This window comes from Carettochelys insculpta, chromosome 2 (assembly GCF_033958435.1).
Source record: "Carettochelys insculpta isolate YL-2023 chromosome 2, ASM3395843v1, whole genome shotgun sequence".
NCBI classification, from domain to species: domain Eukaryota; kingdom Metazoa; phylum Chordata; order Testudines; family Carettochelyidae; genus Carettochelys; species Carettochelys insculpta.
In genome coordinates, this window is record NC_134138.1 from 271569029 (window position 1) to 271584998 (window position 15970).

Below are 15970 nucleotides of genomic sequence, written 5' to 3' on the forward strand. Positions count from 1 at the left end.
TTAAAATAAATAAATAAACGTGTTGTGAGAACCCAGCTAGCTCTTGTCCCCATTTACAGAAAAACCCTGAAAGGGGTTATAGTATAACCTTTTGGGGGGAGCCCTCCAGAAACGTGATTTAAAAAAAAAAGCTGAATCAAGCCAGGGACATGTGCTTGTGCACAATAGAGCTGACTCACCCTGTTGAACTCAATGGTTTAACCACACCTCACTAAATAGCCAGGGTGCTGTACTCAGTGACTAGGGCTAGGTGCGACCACTTGCCCTTGCTGAGGTTAGTGTTCACTAATTAAATTCAATGCGCATACATTAAGAGAAGAGGTTGGATGGGTATGGGAGGGGTTTGAGCTCTGATGAATACGAAACTGAATGAAACCTCAGACCCTGTTGGACAGTTTAACTATCACCTTGGCGTTTGTAAAACTCGATTTGGGCAAGTCCAAACAAATCCTCAGATGGATAGGCCTTCTGCCCCTGTCAGATTTCATGGTGGCTTTCTTGCTGGCCCTGCCTCAGGGCTTCTCAGAGTCTACACTTCTCCTGCAGTGTTCTTTCACTGCTGTTTCCTGTTGACTAAACCCTATCCCAGAACATCTGTTTGTCAGAGGGTTGGCTCCTCCGCAGTCTGTCCCCACCTGAACTCCCTCAGTCTTTTTATAAGGTCTAGCTCTTCATCCTCTGATTAGGCAGTTGTCCCCTAGGAGCAGAACACAACACACTCGAATTCTTTCCCTTGCCTTGTGAATGATGGGGGTTAAGCCCCATCACACCCTGGCATCTATTTTATCCAGGTAGGACAAGAAGTAATAGGTTTAATCTTCAGCTAGATATTTAGGTTGGATAGCAGGAAAAGCTTTTTAATGACAAGGGCAGGTAAATCTACAATAGACTTTGAGGAGAAGTTGTGGAATATCCGTCACCGGAGGTTTTGAAGAATGGATTGGACAGCCACTAGTCTGGGATTAGCACAAGAAACTGGACTTTCTGACTTCTCAAGGTGCTTCCCAGAGATATGTATCTAAGATTCTGTACAAGTCAATATTACTGACCTCAGTAGGACTGGGAAGTTTCTAAAAGGGGCATTAAAGAGTTGGCAAACTATTAACTTGATCCCAGACAGCGACGTGTGTGTCTGGGCCCTTGCACACACATAGAATCCTATTGATGTGAGCAGTAGTACTGGATGAAATTTTAGCATTTGCTGAAAAATGAAGTTTTGTTTGATCCACAACTATTTGCAAATTCATTCTGAGTTCAGTAAACAGTTGCATCTGAACTGAAAAAATATCAAAATATTTTGGAAATGACAAAATTAAACTTTTCTCCTACCCATTGGTTTTGTTTTGACTTTTCAGTTGACTGGAAATTTTGAAAGCTTTTGTTTTTGTTTGTCCAAAACAAAACTTGTTCCCCCCGCCCCCCGAATTACCAACTGTTTTGTTTTGTTTTGTTTTGTTTTGTTTTTCCCCAGCACTAGTCAACTTTGCAGGATGGGACAAAAATAAGGAAAGAAATGACAGGGTTGATAATATAAAAAAATACAATTCAAATTTAAATAATGTAAAGCATAACAAGCAAAAAAAGACCTGTTCTTCATAGGATGGAACTGAAAGTGCAACCGTGATCATTCAATCACCGTGTTTATCTGATGTTGCAGCCTCTTTTTATCTGAATCATAAAAATTCCAATTAATTTGTTCCTGCTCCAGCTGTGTGAGTTTCTAAAGAACTAAGTACTGAGAGAAAAGTCTTTGCTTCATATGTATTACTTTTGAAGAATCCAGTCGTAGTGGACCATAAGGAGATAAAATACGAACGGTGCAATATGTGCAGATTCAAGAACTTTCACACTGGCAGATACATCAGAAATGATTCTGCTGTAGTAAGCACTGGGGCAGGAGAATTAAACTTACCTTTGTGAGAGTATGAAATTAAGTCAGATGTGTTAAAAGACCACCTACAGAGTTGGAAATGAGTCGTTTTTTGCAAGTTCTCCTTTGTGAAAGATCAACATTTTCCAAAAACGAAAATTCCTCCATGAAATTTATGAGTACTTCAGGGATTCGTAAGGGAGGAGCAGAGTGGTAGGAAAGTCTCTGTAGGATTATAAATGTGCAGCATAAGAAGGTACCTAACTCCCTCTACTCCCCCACCACCTCTTTGTCCCAAAACATTTATAACAACCTGTCAAAAGTAATAAAATATTTTAACACTGGTGAATTACAGTAGTTAATTAATTTGCGATAGGAATATAAGCATCTCAAGCAGGGATTCTTCTTGTACTTGTCTCCTGTAAAGCACAAAACATATGGTTGGCCCATAACAAAAATAACTGTAAAATAGTAGTAGCGCCAAAGGCCAGATCTCTGGGCAAACTCAGAGTAAATAGGAGTTGCCTAGGGCTTCTCAGCAGTCCAGGGAGCGAGAGTGGAATCTTTGTATTTTTATTTATACGTGGTGAATTCTTCATGTGGCTCAGTGTGATTTCAGCAGGCAAAGATGGATACGTCTCCTGAATGTGAGATGTCAGAAAAATGTGCAAGCTGTGGTCATGTCGGCTGGGAGCAGAGCTGCAAGGGCTGCGGGAGGGGAGCGAAAGGTGCGGGGGTGGGGGGCTGGGGAGGAGGGAGTAGCTAAAGAAGAGGGGGGGCCCGGGGAAGAGGGGGAGGCTGGGGTGGAGGGGGGATCATGACAGAGGAGGGGCCCAGGGAGGGAGGGGGGGCTGGGGCAGTGGGGGGTGCTGTGGGAAAGTCATTCATGGGGCAGGCGGCTGGTAACGGCCTGGGTCAGGGTGTCAGTATACCCAGCCACCTGGTCCCAGGCCGCCTGCTCCATGGAGAGCCATTCCCGCAGCAAGCAGTTCTGCTCCCGCCATGCAGCTGTGTGGGCTGCTGCCAGATCATCTGCCCAACTGTGGCAGCGGCTCCTCCCACCACAGCATCCGGTCCGGGGAGGTGTTGCCTCCTCACCCTCCTCTGCTGCTGCAGGGCTCCTGGGCACGTCCAGGGGGCTGGTGTGGCAGGCAGATGTCAAGGCTGTGAAGACATAAGGGGAGAGGGTGGTGCCCCGTCGGTCATGAGCCTGGGTACCGTGGGCCAGTGGCCTTGTCCCCACTGCCATCCCACCCTGCTTGTGGTGAGGGGCTCTGGGGTGGCCCATCTTCTGTGGGGTCCATCAATGTGGGGCCATTGGAGTGGCCGCCCCAGCCCTCCCATGCTTGTGGCCCTCAGGGCAGCCCATGGCCCCATGCAGGCCCCCCTGGCAGTGATGATGGCCATCCCCGGGTCCCTGGCCTGTTGCCATGCCCAGGCCCATGCTGGCTGTGTCAGGGACTGCCTCCCCGCCTCCGCATGAGCAGGGCACCCCATACCTGGTCCTACCTGGGGGTTCCTCGGGTGGTTCAGGGGAGGCCCGGATGCAGGTAGCCTGGCTAGGGCCCTCGGAGGGCTTGGCCATGCACAGCGGTCCCTCGCTCACGCTGTCGCTGTCCCCGGTGCCAGCAGTTACTTTGGGGCCTGTGGTAGGGGGGGCAATCGAGGGTCCTGGCTGGGGCTCCTTGCCCTACCCCTCCGGCTCCATCATGTCCATGGTCTCCTCAGGTGGTGCAGCCTCCCTGGGTCCCAGCAGCTGGTGGAGCTCCCAGAAGTAGGGGCAAGTGGCTGACGCTGCCCCTGACTGCCAGGTTGAGTCCCTTGCCCAGGCATATCCCTGCAGCAGCTCCTCGACTTTGGAGTGGACCTGGTCGGGGATCCAGAGGGGGTGGCCCCTTGTGGCGAGGTGGGCGAAGGCATCTGCATTTCTCTTCCACCCCTCCAAACTGAGCAGGACGTCCTCGTCCCCCAAGACAGCCGGCAGGTCCCAGACTTCGGTTTCCAGCCAGAGGGCCCCCCTCCTCTTTGGGGGCTGCCCAGGGCCCTGGGAGCCCTGCCGCCTGGACCTCTTGGCTCCACAGGGATCCTGGGGGTCTTGGCTGCTAGCCATCTGTCCAGCCACAGAGGGGTGTCACTTTCTGGGGGTGCTAGGGAGTGTCGTCTGGCCACCTCATGCTCCTATGTCTGCCAGCACACTCTCAGCTTCCTGCATGGGGTTTCTGTGTTCCTGCAGCTTTAAGACACGTGTAGCTGACAGCCATAGAGCTCTGGCTGCTGGTGGGAGGGGCCGGCTGTGTGGAGGACTTTTCATTTCGAAATGGAAGATAGGGAACGGCTACACACATTTCATTCCAACACAGGAGTGGAATAACGATTTCAAAATGAACGTCTTTTAATTTCAAAATTGATTTCAAAATGAGCAATTTCTGCATAGTCGCTCTCTTGCTTATTTTGAAATTGCCCCTCATTTCAAAATAGTTTTTGAAATGAGTGGCTACTGCGGCCACAGCCTTATTGTTTGAAGCCTCTGGTAATTATTTTACTAGATATTTATGAGAGGAGGGCATTGTTACATGGAAGTCACTGACTGCTCACATTTTATCTTTGATTTCCATGAACACTAAAATAAGCAAGAAATGCACATAGCTTAGAATGCCAAGAATCTTGTTTAGATTTTTATAATACAGTCCATAGTGTCTTTTATCTGCTGATTATCTAACATTTGGTATCTACAGGCAATGTGCCTGAGTATTGGAAGCAGCATTATATAAACCATATGCCTCTGACGTTAATCAAGCCAGGATTTCACCTCCTTTGAAAAAGGGTTATTGCCAACTGTGGTTAGCTAACTTGAGTTAAAATTAACAGCAAAGCTACAGAAAGTTGACTTTTCACTTAGATTAGTTGCTTTAGTTTATGCCCAAGTTCCCCTCAGGATTTTAATTCAAGGATACATCTCACAGAGCTGGAAGGGACCTCAGGAGGTCATGGAGTCCAGTTCCCTGCCCTCTTGGCAGGGCACACACACACCATCCTTCCCTCACATCCCTAAACAACCCCTTAGTGATTGAGCTCATAACCTTGGATTTAGCAGAAGAATTCTCAAACCACTGAGCTATCCCTCCTGGAGTTAAAAGTGAGATTGCAGTGTCTTCACTGATCATTTAACTCCTGTTCACTAACCCAAGCTAAAGATGCACCTTAGTTGCAATGAAAACATATCTGTAACCTTTGAGAAGTTACTGAGCTTATTTGTGCATGTTTACCTAACTAAAAATAGGGGAGAAAATCCGCTGTAGTTGTGTGTTATGAGCCTTTATTAATTCATATTTGTTGAAGATTGTAAATAAGTGAAATGGACTATTATTATTGCACGTGACCAGCTTATTTGTTTTGCTTTTCATGCTTTCTTACTCCAGGTTGGCTGCTACTTCAAGACCCCTCGGTACCCAGTTTGGGTTGTGTGTAGCGAAAGCCACTTCAGCGTGCTATTTTGCTTGCAAAAGGACTTACTAGTTGACTGGAAAACAGAACGGAGATTTGATCTCTATTATTATGATGGCCTGGCCAACCAGGAAGAGGAAATACGGTTAACAGTTGGTATGTATAGAAGACCCTTTACATTTCCTCCACAGCAACAGTAACAGTATCATGCCTGAAGGAAGAAAGCTGATAATATGAACCCAGTCAAACCACCTGTTGATAGTATCACCTGGTGCCCTTTTCCTAAGTTTCCATTATTAGTTAAAATAAGTAGTGGCTCGTTCATGATAATTTCGAGTTAAGGATCTTTCAATGTTTAAAGGTGAGCACATGCTATTTTCCAGAATCTGTTATATCCTTACACAAAGCTGATTTCTAAGGGCTAAACTGTGATCCCTTTTTTTCCGGACTCACATAAACCTGATGTGAATTTGGCTACACCACACATCTTTGGGCATACAAGGGACAACATAGAAGATGCACACTTTTATTTCTCCTTCCCCATGGTCAGGGATGGGGGTACATGGTTAACACCTTAGCTCCAAGCTTAGGGCTCCTCCAGAGACAGCTGGGTTGGTGCAGGGAGTATAATAAGATGCTACTAATCAGGTCCAATTCCTTCTTTGGACTGCTCGTGAAAGAGCACACCTTCATACTGCCATTATTCCTGGTTGATTGTAAATGGACAATCTGGCCACTCATTAAACAGAGCCATCCTATTAGGCTAATTAATTATGATGGTTGTATGTTGTCTCCATAAATAACATCCAGGGATGCAGAACTGTAAATCACTTACCACATGGTCTGTTTCAGAAGTGAGAAAACTTACTAACATATATCATACCAAGGATCACCAGGAGGGAACATTTATTATAATTAGCCCCTGCTAACTTTACAAACAGCCACTACTCTTGTTTATTTCATATGTCCAACTTCTTTTGAAACAGCCTCTTGGGCTGACCCTTTCCGTGATTTTTTCCAGTGTTTCTGTAAGTATGAAGAAAAAATGTTTCAATTGTTTTTGTGTTGTTAAAGAGCAACAACATACCTTCTTGGTTCAATTCAGCCTTATTAGAGCTGCGTCTACACGTGCACGCTACTTCGAAGTAGCGGCACCAACTTCGAAATAGCGCCCGTCGCGTCTACACGCGTCGGGCGCTATTTCGAAGTTAACTTCGACGTTAGGCGGCGAGACGTCGAAGTCACTAACCTCATGAGGAGATAGGAATAGCGCCCTACTTCGACGTTCAACGTCGAAGTAGGGACCGTGTAGACGATCCGCGTCCCGCAACGTCGAAATTGCTGGGTCCTCCATGGCGGCCATCAGCTGGGGGGTTGAGAGATGCTCTCTCTCCAGCCCCTGCGGGGCTCTATGGTCACCGTGGGCAGCAGCCCTTAGCCCAGGGCTTCTGGCTGCTTGTGCGGCAGCTGGGGATCTATGCTGCAGGCACAGGGTCTGCAACCAGTTGTCAGCTCTGTGTATCTTGTGTTGTTTAGTGCAACTGTGTCTGGGAGGGGCCCTTTAAGGGAGCGGCTGGCTGTTGAGTCCGCCCTGTGACCCTGTCTGCAGCTGTGCCTGGCATCCCTATTTCGATGTGTGCTACTTTGGCGTGTAGACGTTCCCTCGCTGCGCCTATTTCAATGTTGGGCTGAGCAACGTCGAAGTTGAACATCGACGTTGCCGGCCCTGGAGGACGTGTAGACGTTATTCATCGAAATACCCTATTTCGATGTTGGCTGCACGTGTAGACGTAGCCTAGGTGTCCATGGTCAAGGAGAACCCTTGCTTATTTCTAACTGGGAGAAGTTTCAGTGCGTATCAGAGGTCTGCCACTAACATATTTGTCAGCTCAGGCAAGTCTCTGCACCTCAGTTTTCCTGAGTTTCTCTATCACTAGAACAGGAATAACGTTTGCCTGCATTTATAAAGAACTTTGAGATCTGTGTTTGGAAAGTAACAGAGAGGGAGCCATGCTAGTCTCTATACTGTCAAAACAAAAAAGCAGTCAAGTAGCACTTTAAAGACTAATAAAATAATTCAAACGATAATTTATTAAGTGAGCTTTTGTGAGACAGACCCACTTCTTCAGACCATAGCCAGACCAGAACAGTCTCAACATTTAATATTTATTGATTACTGTTTTTGGTTCTCTATGCCTTAAATATTGAGTCTGTTCTGGTATGGCTATGGTCTGAATAAGTGGGTCTGTCCCACGAAAGCTCACCTAATAAATTATTTTGTTAGTCTTTAAAGTGCTACTTGACTGCTGTTTTGTGTTTGGAAAGTGCTTATTATTATTTTTTGTTCGTTCCTTTAACCATTCAACCAACTCCTGTCATTCCAGTTTATTTCTCCTTGGGAATGAGGTTTAGTATGATTTACGTCTAAGGCATCCAAATCTCAAATGGTTTGCACTTCTAAATCTTTTCTTATCTTTGGAATTTTACAGCACTGCACTAACTCCAAATACTTCCACCATTCCAACTAGAAAATCTCTCCAAGACCCCCGTGAGTTTGCTGAGTGTCTTTGGAGATAGATTTCAGAGTGAAATTTGCCCCTGTGGAGGGAACTAGAGCACATGCAGCCTATGCTGGACATAACTGATACACAGACTCATGCTAGCCCTTTGCATAGGGGCAGATTTTATCTATAATGGTCACTCACATGGATCTGTTTGCCACAGGTTGGGGATAATGCCTGTTATCTCCAAAAAAATAGATCAAACCATAGAATACTAGGGCTGGAAGGGACCTCAAGAGGTCATCTAGTCCAGCCCCGTGCTGCAAGCAAGATCAACCCCCACTAAGTCATCACAGCCAGGACCTTGTCAAGCTGGGACTTAAAAACCTTGAGGGATGGAGAATCCACCACCTCTCCAGGCGACACATTCCAATGCTTCACCACCCTCCTGGTAAAGTAGTTTTTCCTAATATCGAACATGCACCTCTCCCTCTTTAACTTCAGACCACTAGGCCTTGTTCTGGCATCTGACACCACCGAGAACATTTTCTCACCCTCCTCTTTAGAGGTCCCCTTCAGGAAGTTGAAGGCTGCTATTAAATCACCTCTAAGTCTTCTCTTCTGTAAACTAAACAAGCCCAAATCCCTCGGCCTCTCTTCCTAGGTCTTGTGCTCCAGCCCCTTAATCATTTTGGTTGCCCTCTGTTGAACCTGCTCTAGCACATCCACTTCCTTTTTATACTGGTGGGCCCAAAACTGGACACAGTATTCCAATTGTGGCCTCACCAGTGCCAAATAGAGGTGAACAACCACTTCTCTAGATCTGCTTGAAATGCTTTTCCTAATGCACCCTAATATGCCGTTAGCCTTCTTGGCTACAAGGGCACACTGTTTACTCATATCCAGCCTTTCATCCACCATAACACCTAGGTCCCTTTCTGCTGCACTTCTGCTTATCTGGTTGATCCCCAGCCTATAACAATGTTTGGGATTCTTCCACCCCAGGTGCAGGACTCTACACTTCTCCTTGTTCAACTGCATCAAATGTCTTTTGGCCCAATCATCCAATTTATCCAGGTCACTCTGGATTCTCTCTCCACCGTCCAACATATCTACCTCTCCCCCTAGTTTTGTGTAATCTGCAAACTTGCTGAGGGTGCAATCCAGTCCCTCATCCAGGTCATTAATCAAGATGTTGAACAATCCAGGGTGGCAGAAAATTAACTTTGCTTCCACAGAGCAAAAAGGGCCTTCTTCCTTTTTACCACCTCCACAGAAAGACCTAGTAAAATATAGGGGGCAAATAGAGTTAATTCATCTGGGGGAAATTGTTACTTGGACTTCTGGAGAAATACCGCTTACTTTTTAATGGTTACAGATGATGACCACTTGTATATCTTACGCCATTCAAATATCATTTGAGCTCAATACTCCTTAAAATGGGGTTCGAAGGATCCTATGCTCATTTACTAATTCATCATCAACAACCACCATGGGCTCAGCACCCTTTGGTGTCCAATGCCATCCTTACTATTTTCTTCCATCTTTCCCTGTCTAGTGCTGAGTGCCTTAGTTTCTGCAGACTAGCTCTGCACCAGTCTACTATATCATTTACTCATTCTCTGTGGGGTCTGCCTCTCCTTTCAAAACATCCATTATGCCAAATACCAGGGTCTTGATTTTTTGTTCATCATTCATTCTGCAGATATGCCCGAATAGCTGTAAATTATGTTGTATAACCTTCTACAGTAGGTTCTCTTTTGGCTGTGTCTTCCTATATAATTCATCGTTAGTAATCTTCTGCGTCCACCCTGCATACCCTTCTCTTCGAATCTTTCATTATCGCCCACGTCTCACATCCATACGAAAAGCTGCTGAATACACGTGTTCAAGATGCTCAGCATCATTCCTAAGCTAATTGCTTTGGTTTTCCAGATCTTATCCTTCGCCTTCAAACTTGCTCTTGCTTTCACTAGTCTTGCTGCTATTTCCTTCTCACAGTCTAGATCATATGTTATGTTGCTCCCCGATACATGAACTTCTCTACATTCTCTAGTTCGAGCCAGTCTACACTGAACTTCCTTCCTATTTCCTTATCTTCAAATACCATTTTGTGTTTTATTGATGTTCATAATCAGTCCATAATGCTTCCCTTCCTCATTTAGCACCTGCACCATTCTCACTAGTGGAGTTATTTGAAGGTAGCATTTTCCCCAAAAGTATATTTATCATCTAAAACTCCAATACAGCTTCTGTAGCTGGCTAAACTGAAAAGGAACTGGTTGAGGCTCTTAGGTATTGTGTATGTATTGATGCTTTATTTCCTAATAGAGAGAGGTCTGTCCCATATTTAAGAACAAGGCTTTGTGCATGCCACTAGAGGCTTTGTGGAATAAAGGTAAAAGAAAAGTAGGTTTTGATGTGGTATCCTACCACTTTAAAATTATATAAGTATCACTTAGGAGCTTTTCAGGCCAATGTGCGTTTCTTTTAACCACACCTTTGCTTATATTACAATACCAAGCACGTCCTGAATGGAATCTGATCTATGTGAAAATATTTGATCTGTCATTCCATGCTAATATTTGGTGTTTGCAAGATTTGGGAGGAATATTTAGCATGTAGGGTATCTCTGCAGTATGTTGTTTGTAGCGACAAGTTTGTGTCAACATAGTTTTGTCGCTAAAAGTCAGCTTGTGTGCACACTCTTTGTCGGGACTTTTGCTAACATAACACTTCCACCCTGTACAAGGGGTTTCACTTTGTTGTAAGGAGAGCAGTATTCACATTTTCATGTGCTGCATCAAAACTTTGTTGTTCATGGGTTGTTTTTTTTTCAGGAGGAGGTGGGGGGGGGCCGCTGAAGCACTCATGAATGACAGAAGTATTATTGATCAGGTGCAAATGTAGACATGCCCTAAGAATGTAAGTTCTTTGAAGCAGGAGCTATCTTCTTGTTCTGTGTCTGTGCAGTGCCCTAGCACAATGTGTGTCTAATCCATGATGTAGAATCCATGACATTGACTTGTAGACATAGAAATGGTGATGATAACTGTCTGTAATATCTCTGCAGATACAGTTCAACCTTACATTGAAGATAAAGAAAATGATCTTATTCCGCCACTTGAGCACTGTATTAGGACAAAGTAAGTAACTCTCATCTAACCTTTACTGCCACGGATAGCTTCAATTCTCCAGTTTTTTTTCTCTAAATGAGATTTTAACTTGCTATAAAATAAACATGTTCTGTTGAGTCATACAAGCTGCCATCTACAATGGAGAGTTTTGTCAACAAAATTCATGGCGCGTCCACACTAAAAATGCATTCTGACAGAAAATTGACAGAACCCAGTACTTTTGTTGACAGCCCTCTGCCTCACCCCCTTGATGAATAACGCCTTTCTCAACAGGCTCTGTCAGTAAAAAAAAAGCCATGTGGACACTCCGGGGGGCCCTCTGTAAACAGATAGGGCTTCTGGATCCCCAGGCAGCCCTGTCTGCTGTGCGTCCAGTCAGCTGTTCTCTTGAGAAGGCATCCAGGCAGTCGAGCCGCTCTCTGTCAACACAGCAGATCACTTTTTCAATCCACTTATGTCGACAGACGTTTTGTTGGAAGAGCGCTTCTGACAGTTCCTTTTGTCGACAGATGGCTGTAGTGTAGACATAGCCACAGAGTTGTTGATTAACAAAAAGGAAGGACTTCAGTGAGCCAGGGCTGGATAACACAACATATCCAAAGGAGAGTTTTGTTCCTGTATATTATTATGAGCACATTAGTGGACTGGGATGTTCAATTTTGTGCTAAAGGCAATCATCTATAAATCTTTAAGGCTTGGTCTACGCTAGGGCATCAAGTCAATTGCGGATACACAATTCTAACTACAGCACTTTTGTTTGAAAAAAATGAGGCTGAACATGCTCAGTAGAAATTGTTTTTGTTTTGTTAGATAAACTTTTAGGCCAAAGTCGGCCCTTAGATATGCACACAACTCCATCTGCAATGAAAATTCAATGCATATATTGGAAGACAGATATTGATACTTAAAAATAAATGTGGTATTATGGGCAGGGATGGTGGAGGAACAGACAAGCATAACAATGCCAGGATAGGGAAAGCAACAGCTTCATTCACAAATCTTCATCCCATATGGAGTTCACAAATAAGATCTGTGAAGACAAAACTGCAGATCTTCAACACAAATGTGAAGAGTGTGCTCTTTTAGGGATGTGAGATCTAGCGTACTAAAAAGTCGTCAAATCACAAGTTACAGCCATTCATAAACAGATGCCTGAGGTACATTCTTCCCATCAAATGGCAAGACTTTGTCACAAATGAGGAGCTTTGGAACAGAGCAGGACAAGAACCACTTGATGTTCAAATCAAAGAAGTAAGTGGGGATGGGTAGGTCACACTCTCAGAAAACCATCATCCAGCATAGTTCTGTCAAGCTCACAGATGGAACCCGCAAGGAAAATGCAGAAGAGGAAGACTTCAGACACTGTGGAGAAGATCTACTGAGACTGAAGGACAGCAGCTGGGGTACTCCTGGAGTCATCTAGAAGTTTTGTATCAAGACAGAGTGAAGAGGAGAAGACTAAGAGATGAGCTATGCTCCACTCAGAGTCCAAGAGGTTAAGTTATGGTTGTGCAACTATTTAATGGCTTAATGCAGTTCACACATTGAAGTGGATGGGAGGATTCCTAATTATGTCCATGGGGGTGGATGGGAATTATGGATGCAACTAACTAAACAAAGTAACGTATCATCTCCACTGGCAGAGCTTGGAAAGTCCGTTAAGAGGGTATGTCCTGAAGCAAGATGCATATGCGTATCATTTGTGATGCCTGTAATGTTTGTTAAATGAGTAGAGCTAGGGGAGACAGGAGATGATGCCTGTTTCCCCCTGTTATCTTTCTCCCCCCATTTTCTTTTACAAAGCAAACTGGGACATTATTTATGTATAACACTAACAGGTGCAGGTTGCTAGCCCAAGGAATTGAACCGGTGGTTATAGGGGCTAAAACCCTGTGCTCTACTGCATGAGCTAAAGGCCAGGTCGGGCTAAGCCAAGCCTGTAGAGCAGAGACTTCACTCACGCTAGTATGAGGCCTTGGTGCCTCTGGGTACTACATATGCAAAGCTGATGCTACACAGTCACCCTCATCAAAAGTTAGAATTGGCAAAACATAACATTTCAACCAATATATTCGCAGAACTACATTGCATGAGATGCATCTGTTCTCATGTCCTAGCTAAACACGCAGCCAAACAAATGAGTTTAGAATGTGAAACCTGTATCCAAAAGATGCACAGGATGGGCAATACAGGCAAAGGTAAATTCACTGTGGTAATCATTTCAACACAATTGTACACAGGGCTTCTGTTTGTTTTCTTTTATTTTTCCCTATATTAATTATTAGGGGGTGAAATTAAAATCAATTTCACTGTCAATATACCTTGTCTGTCAGTTCTGGAGATTAAGCATTGTCTCATTGATCTGTCTAGTACTCTTATTGGTAAGTTGCTAATCATTATGCTGTAACCTGTCAGCAAGCTGCAAATCAAAAAGTATCAAGTCTAGAGTGTGGTCTGTATTTCTTCTTCCCACCCCCATTTGATCAATGTGTTCCTTAATGCTGCCAGAAGGCACCGAGGACAAATAAAAACAAATAATGTGTGTTCTTATGTGTAACAAAAAAACCCATATACTAAGTATGTTCAGGAAAAAAAGGTTACTATAAAGCAGGCACTGAAATATATATGCAGAAAGAGAAAGAAGAAAAAAACACTTTATAAGTATAGGCAGAGGAAATAATTTAAAAAAATAGTGTTAAACAAGAAAAATTCCTAGTCATTACTTGACACCTGTTGCAGTAAAATTAGGTATCAGCTATTTCCCTCTGTAGAGGCAAGAGTAAGTGCAAGATTTGCTGTTTTTTCTTCTTGATATATATATCTCAGAGCTGGAAGGGACCTTCAGAGGTCATACAGTCCAGTCCTCCACACCTACAGCAAGGCCTGTCTACCCAGATCCCTCAGCAGCCCCCTCAAGGATTGAGCTCACAAACCCAGGCTTAGCAGGTTTCTGGTCAAGCCACTGATCTATTCCCCTGAGAACTGAGAAGCTTTGCTAAGGACTCCAATCCTAGACTGAGATTTTTGTGAGAGCTCAGTTTTCCCTTTCCCCCCATTGTTCTGTACTGTTCTAGAGGAGGTGTTGTCTTATGTATTAAAAAATGTGTATACTTGGACTGAGGCTGAGATGGAAATAGGAGGCAGACTTGTTGAGAGTCTCTGGGTAAGGTTAAAAGGGGTAAAGAGCAGGGGTAAGGTCAAGTTAGGGTTCTACTACAGACACCCTAACCAGGAAAAATAAGTGGATGAGACTTTTTTTAGACAACTAACAAAATCATCCAAAGCACAGAACTTGGTGGTGATGGGGAACTTCAACTATCCAGACATTTGTGGGAAAAAGAACACATCAAGGCACAGATTATCCAACAAGTTCTTGGAATTTATTGGAGACATATTTTATTTCAGAAGGTAGAGAAAGCTACTGGAAGGGAAGCTGTTTTAGGTGTGATTTTAGCAAATAGGGAGGAAGGAACTGGTTGAGAATTTCAAAGTGACAGGCAGCTCGGGTGAAAATGATCATAAAATGATAGAGCTCATGATTCTAAGGAGTGGTAGAAGGGAGAACGACAAAATAAAAATAATGGATTTTAGGAAGGAAGACTTTAGTAAACTCAAAGCTGTAGGTAAGTTCCCATGGAATGCAAGACTACAAAGAAAACAGTTGAAGACAGTTGACATTATTTCAAAGAGATATTACTAAAGGTGCAAGAGCAAACTATTCCTCTGCATAGGAAAGACAGGAAATGTAGCAAGAGACTAGCTTGGCTTAACCAGGAGGTCTTGAATGACATAAAAATCAAAAAAGGAATTGTATCAAAAGTAGAAAGTAGGTCGAAGTATAAAGGAGGAATATAAAGAAATAACACAGGAATGTGGGGCAAAATTAGAAAGACAAAAGCACAAAATGAAGTCAAGCCATAAAGGGAAACAGGAAAATATTCTACAAGTGTGTTAGAAGCAAAAGAGAGACCAAGGACAGGATAAGCCCATTGCTCAAAGAAAACGGACACACAATAACAGAAACATGGAAATGGCAGAGGTACTTAAGGATTTCTTTGTTTCAGTTTTCACCTAGAAGGTTGGTGGAGACTGGATGCCTAACAGTGAATGCTAGTGGGAATGGGGTAGGTCAAGACATTAAAATAAGGAAAGAAAAAGTTAAAAATTACTTAGAAAAGTTAGATGTCCTCAAGTCACAAGGATCTGATGAATTGCATCATAAAATATTCAAGGACCTGGTAGAGGAGGTATCCAAGCAACTAGCTATCATCTTTGAAAAGTCACGGAAGTCTAGAGAAATTCCAGAAGACTGGAAGAGGGCAAATATAGTGTCCATCTATAAAAAGGGAAATAAGGACAGCCCCGGAAATTATAGATCAGTCAGCTTCATTTAGTGACAGGAGAGATGATGGAGCAAATAATTAATGAATCCATCTGCAAACATCTCAAAGATAATAAGGTGATAGTTAACAGTCAACATAGATTTGTCAAAAACAAATCATGTCAAACCAACCTGAAAGCTTTCTTTGATAGAATAACAAGCCTTGTGGATAAAAAGGAAGTGGTGGACATGGTATACCTGGACTTAAGTAAGGCATTTGGTACAGTGATGGATGACCTTCTTACAGTAAGCTAGGGAAATGGAACTAAGATGGTGTTGTTAAAAGGTGGATCCATAACTGGTTGGATAACAATTCACAGTGGCTGTGTCTACACTTGCATTCCTCTTTCGAAAGAGGGAAGAAGGAATATTTTGAAGATGGGGTTTACTTTTGAAAGAGCAGTGTCTACACTGGTTTTGTTTCAAAAGAAGCTTTTTTGAAATGAGAATATGCAAATGAGGTGTCAGATATGCAAATCTGCACTGCATTTGCATTTTCGATTTCCCTCATTTGCATACCTCTTTCGAAAGAGGAATACGAGTGTAGACACAGCCAGTGGCCGTGTCTACACTAGTCCAAAACTTCGAAATGGCCATGCAAATGTTTACTAATGAAGTGCTGAAATACATATTCAGT

General features: G+C 43.6%; 1 protein-coding gene across 3 annotated transcripts in view; it reads left to right on the top strand.

Annotated features, from left to right (window-relative positions):
* Positions 1 to 15970, top strand: part of MINDY4 (MINDY lysine 48 deubiquitinase 4) — a 126433-nt gene that overhangs the window by 98655 nt on the left and 11808 nt on the right. For all 3 annotated transcript variants that reach the window (XM_074985176.1, XM_074985178.1, XM_074985177.1), the window contains 2 exons: positions 5290 to 5470; positions 10889 to 10961. In XM_074985176.1, the coding sequence (XP_074841277.1) occupies positions 5290 to 5470; positions 10889 to 10961 (254 nt within the window). The remainder of the gene's footprint in view (positions 1 to 5289; positions 5471 to 10888; positions 10962 to 15970) is intronic.